This window comes from Rutilus rutilus (assembly GCF_951802725.1).
Source record: "Rutilus rutilus genome assembly, chromosome: 15".
NCBI lineage: Eukaryota > Metazoa > Chordata > Actinopteri > Cypriniformes > Leuciscidae > Rutilus > Rutilus rutilus.
This window is the reverse complement of record NC_140220.1, coordinates 842,218-847,345: the sequence shown is the minus strand read 5'-3', so window position 1 is coordinate 847,345 and position 5,128 is coordinate 842,218. Positions and strand designations below refer to the sequence as shown.

At 43.4% G+C, this 5,128-nt stretch overlaps 1 protein-coding gene across 1 annotated transcript; it reads left to right on the top strand.

Annotated features, from left to right (window-relative positions):
• Nucleotides 1-728: 728 nt before the first annotated feature.
• LOC311305133 (zona pellucida sperm-binding protein 4-like) lies at nt 729-3,108 on the top strand. The gene is made up of 8 exons (XM_084432668.1): nt 729-1,608; nt 1,688-1,875; nt 1,949-2,046; nt 2,118-2,275; nt 2,352-2,544; nt 2,614-2,761; nt 2,847-2,919; nt 2,998-3,108. The coding sequence occupies exons 1-8, from the start codon at nt 750-752 to the stop codon at nt 3,072-3,074; spliced, it is 1,794 nt and encodes a 597-aa protein (XP_084288794.1). The 5' UTR covers nt 729-749; the 3' UTR covers nt 3,075-3,108.
• Nucleotides 3,109-5,128: the final 2,020 nt, after the last annotated feature.

Here is a 5,128-nt window from a genome sequence, read left to right as displayed (position 1 = left end):
ACAAAAGGTGTGCATGTAAACAATGAATGGTGACTGTAGTAAGCAAAAGCTGAATCCCGGACATTTTGGACGATCTCGACGGTCGGACATGACCGGGTAAAAGAGGATGGTAAACCCTACTACTCAGCTTTCTCCACAGAGCAAGAGCCTGTTAGCTTAGCTTCCAAAAAAAGATGGCTGACACTATTTGTACATTCTGTGAGTGAGATCCCACCCCCTATGGGCGGGTTGAAAACATGCGGAACTAGCTTAACAAAAAATACATAAATCTCTCGTCTCAGGGGGATATGAGGGAGGGAAGCACGGTAATTCCAAAATACTACAGGTTTTCTACTGATACAAAGCTTAATGCTAAATGCTGAAGTATACCTTTAAGAAGTGCACTAGCAGGTGTTATTTAAACTTTCTTAAAATACACAGGCCTGTTGCCATGAGAAAACTATGATGTGTTTCAAAGAAAAAAAAACAATCCAGAATAGCTAAAACATCTAATATAAAAAAGGCTGAATTCAGAATGGCAGAAATAGTATTCTGAATTCAGCTCAATGTGGTTTTATGTATGTTCAAAAGGGAAAAATGTACTTTTAAGAAACAATAGAATCACCTAGTTGCATAAACTCCCACTCGTGCAAGTCTGGAGAATCATGAATGTTAATGAAGAGGGAGGGGTTATCATTAATTAGCCAAAGTCTGTAGAGTACAAAAGGACCAAAGGGCAGCACCTCAGCAGTGTGACTAGCTGTTGAAGAATGGCAGGAAGTTGGTGTGCTGTTCAGTCGTTGGCACTTTGTGTTTGGTTCTGTGCTTTCAGTCATGCTGTTCCGAAGTGGAGTGATCTGCCCCAGAATCCTCAAGCTCTGATGTTCAAGCAAACTGACCAGTGGTTTCAAAAGCCAGTTCAACAGCAATCTAGTCAATGGTTTCCTCAGCAGGTTCCAAAGCCAGTTAAACAGCAAGCTAGTCAACAGTTTCTTCAGCAGGTTCCAAAGACAGCTCAACAGCAATCTAGTCAATGGTTTCCTCAGCAGGTTCAAAAGCCAGTTCAACAGCAATCTAGTCAATGGTTTCCTCAGCAGGTTCAAAAGCCATTTCAACAGCAAGCTAGTCAACAGTTTCTTCAGGAGGTTCAAAAGCAAGTTCAACAGCAAGCTAGTCAACAGTTTCCTCAGTCAGTTCAACAGCAAGCTAGTCAACAGTTTCCTCAGTCAGTTCAACAGCAAGCTAGTCAACAGTTTCCTCAGTCAGTTCAACAGCAAGCTAGTCAACAGTTTCTTCAGGAGGTTCAAAAACCAGTTCAACAGCAAGCTAGTCAACAGTTTCTTCAGCAGGTTCAAAAGCCAGTTCAACAGCAAGCTAGTCAACAGTTTCCTCAGTCAGTTCAACAGCAAGCTAGTCAACAGTTTCCTCAGTCAGTTCAACAGCAAGCTAGTCAACAGTTTCCTCAGCAGTTTCAGCCTAAGCAGCCAGTGGCACAGGCAGAGCCCCTTGACAAATGTACTGTAGCTGATTATGAGCAGATTCAATGTGGACCACCTGGTATCAGTGGTGCTGAGTGTGCTGCTATCAACTGCTGCTTTAATGGACAGCAGTGTTACTATGGGAAGGCAGGTAAGAGTGTAGAGTCAATGTGGAGGCATTCATGTTAAACTGATCCTCAGCAGTAACCTGCTCTTGTAACTCGTTCCAGTGACTGTCCAGTGTATAAGAGATGGTCAGTTTGTGGTAGTGGTGGCTAGAGATGTTACGCTGCCTCGATTGAGCCTGGATTCAGTCCGTCTCCTGGGTGGAAGTGATCCAGCTTGCAGTCCTGTGGGATCCACACCTTTCTTTGCTATATACCAGTTCCCTGTCACTGCATGTGGCACAAGCATGATGGCGAGTAGCTGCTTGTGGTTTTGTTCTGCATGGCTAAGAATGGATTGGATGCCAACAATGTTACTATTTGCAGGAGGACAGTGGATATGTGGTGTATGAAAACAGAATGACCTCCTCATATGAAGTGGGTATCGGACCACTTGGTTCCATTACAAGGGACAGTCATTTTGAGTAAGTGATGTATGCTTTATCATAAATGAGAATCATTGACAAATGCTACAAGCTCACTGTTTGTCGTCCAGGCTTCTCTTCCAGTGTAGGTACTCTGGTACCTCTGTGGAAGCTCTGGTTGTGGAGGTCAACACCGTTCCTCCACCTCCACCAGTAGCTGCTCCTGGACCCCTCAGGGTGGAGCTTAGACTGGCAAATGGTCAATGTGTCACCAAAGGCTGTGCAGAAGGTAAGTGTTTGTCCCAAGTATGCCTTAAGCCTTTCTAAAGCTCCAGTTTCTAGTTAAACGCTGCATTCTTCCTCAGGGGACGAGGCGTACACGTCCTACTACAGTGATGCTGATTATCCAGTTACAAAAGTCCTGCGGGAGCCTGTGTATGTTGAGGTGCACATTTTGGAGAGGACCGACCCCAACATTGTCCTGATGCTGGGACATTGCTGGGCGACATCAACCCCCAGTCCACTCAGTCTACCCCAATGGGATCTTCTGGTTGATGGGTGAGTAAGGCCAGTCTTTATCCATCTAGTGTGCTGTAAGGCATTTCTGACTGCCTCTTTGCCTTTCAGATGCCCTTACCAGGATGATCGTTACCTGACCGCATTGGTTCCAGTGGCTGGATCATCTGGTCTTCAGTTCCCGACCCACTACAAGCGCTTTGTTGTGAAGATGTTCACGTTTGTAGATCCAGCATCACTGGCTCCTCTGCAGGAAACCGTATACTCTGCAGCCTTACCTCAAGCCTTAATATTAGTGCTTTTTACAGTGAATTCTATGGCTTAACCCTTTCCCCCTCTGTTAGATCTTCATCCACTGTAGTACAGCAGTGTGCCATCCCTCCTCTGGCTCCTGTGAGCAAAGTTGCACTAGGAAAAGTGAGTGCTTGCTGTAAGTTGACTTCAGGAACTGAGAATTTATTGAAATGCCCCTCACGCTTCTACCACTTTTTACAGGAAGAGACGTGCACGTCAAGACCGTCTCTAGTGGGCAAACTGTGGTGTCTAGTGGACAAGTTAACCTGGTCAAGTGAATTTTAGTCTTTTAATAAACTTCATGAAACTCAACATGTTTCTCTTTGGTATTCATTTCTGTCTGGAGTTGGATGTTTCGTGACTGTTCTCAGTTTGACTTCTGCACTACTAAACCTTTTTCTTTTGTGCATTGAGATTCTTGAACTAAACAAGCCAAGTTTCTGCCTAAGTCATCTAACTTTACTATTTGCCAAGTTCTAGTTGTTAACTTGGGCCCCTGTTCATGTTTCACATATCAAATGAAGGATTTAGTTTCTGTCTATTTGAGGCTTTACATACGACTTTATGGCTGGACTAGCATAACTGCATATATTGATGCCCAAACCCCTCTGAGGTCACTCGTTGGCTTTTTGGAATGCTTTTTTACAGTCACGCAAGTATAGAATCATATTGGGATAAAGGATTGGTTGATACTGAATATATATATTTTTAATTTCAGGCTAGTCCCAGTAATGTAGACCGCTTTCATTTAAGCATTAATCCTTTAACTGTTGTATCCCAACTAGGTAGCTGTCCAAGGCCTTGTTTACACCTGGTACTCAGAAGCATTTTTGTAAATCAGATTACAAGTGGACTGTGGTAAATGAAGGTGTAAAAAGGGGCTCTTTTTTACTTTTTTTGAGCTTGTCTATTTTTGCCCACTTCCAGAGGTAGTCAAACACATTCGGCCAGATTGCTTTCATAGAGTAGATGCTCATGTGGTTGAATGTTCAAACAGCCGCAAAACGGTGTACTCTACCGCCTACTGACCTAGTACGTAAACATTTTAAAGGGATACTTCACCTCTGGAAGATGAATCTGTATTTAAAATGGGTCATTTATGTAGTAGAAATGTGAAATTGTTTTTAAATTTGGAGCCTTCTAGACTGAGAAAAGCCAGAAAATGTATTTTTGGCTCATGTGGATGAAAGACAACTCCCAGAATGCACTTGCTTCGCTGCCCTACGAGGCCACTCCCAAGCCACGCCTACCGGTAAGAGAGCGCAGTTAAACAACTAGGCTAGGCTACTAGTTGACTCAACTTAAAAGACGCCGTTTTATCGTGAGTCTCCGTGACGAGTCTGCCCGGGATTTCGAGATCGCCCAAAATGTCCGGGATTTGGCTTTTGCGTTCTACAGTCGCCATTCATTATGTTTACTGTGGCGAGCAGGACGAGGCTGAGGACGGCGCGAGGCCGGTGGCGTGATTACTGATGAGCGACACCTGTGAGACGCACCGGTCTTGTAGGCTATCTCTCACGGAGGAGCGGGAATTTTCCTAGCAATGCTAAAACGCACATCTACCGAACACTTGTTTAGCGTTCATGTAAACACTACATTCAGATTCACCAATCGGAATGAGTTCAGTTAGATTGAAACAAAAGGTGTGCATGTAAACAATGTATGGCGACTGTAGTAAGCAAAAGCTGAATCCCGGACGATCTCGACGGTCGGACATGACCGGGTAAAAGAGGATGGTAAACCCTACTACTCAGCTTTCTCCACAGAGCAAGAGCCTGTTAGCTTAGCTTCCAAAAGAAGATGGCTGACACTATTTGTACATTCTGTTAGTGAGATTCCACCCCCTATGGGAGGGTTGAAAACATGCGGAACTAGCTTAACAAAAAATACATAAATCTCTTGTCTCAGGGGGATATGAGGGAGGGAAGCACGGTAATTCCAAAATACTACAGGTTTTCTACTGATACAAAGCTTAATGCTAAATGCTGAAGTATCCCTTTAAGAAGTGCACTAGCAGGTGTTATTTAAACTTTCTTAAAATACACAGGCCTGTTGCCATGAGAAAACTATGATGTGTTTCAAAGAAAAAAAACAATCCAGAATAGCTAAAACATCTAATATAAAAAAGGATGAATTCAGAATGGCAGAAATAGTATTCTGAATTCAGCTCAATGTGGTTTTATGTATGTTCAAAAGGGAAAAATGTACTTTTAAGAAACAATAGAATCACCTAGTTGCATAAACTCCCACTCGTGCAAGTCTGGAGAATCATGACTGTTAATGAAGAGGGAGGGATTATCATTAATTAGCCAAAGTCTGTAGAGTACAAAAG

Bases quoted from the DNA above. Each gene is read 5' to 3' on its own strand.
- LOC311305133 (XM_084432668.1), top strand. From the start codon at position 750: ATGGCAGGAAGTTGGTGTGCTGTTCAGTCGTTGGCACTTTGTGTTTGG. The intron at 1,609-1,687 runs GTAAGAGTGTAG...AACTCGTTCCAG, and splicing joins GTGTTACTATGGGAAGGCAG to TGACTGTCCAGTGTATAAGA. The intron at 2,920-2,997 runs GTGAGTGCTTGC...CACTTTTTACAG, and splicing joins GCAAAGTTGCACTAGGAAAA to GAAGAGACGTGCACGTCAAG.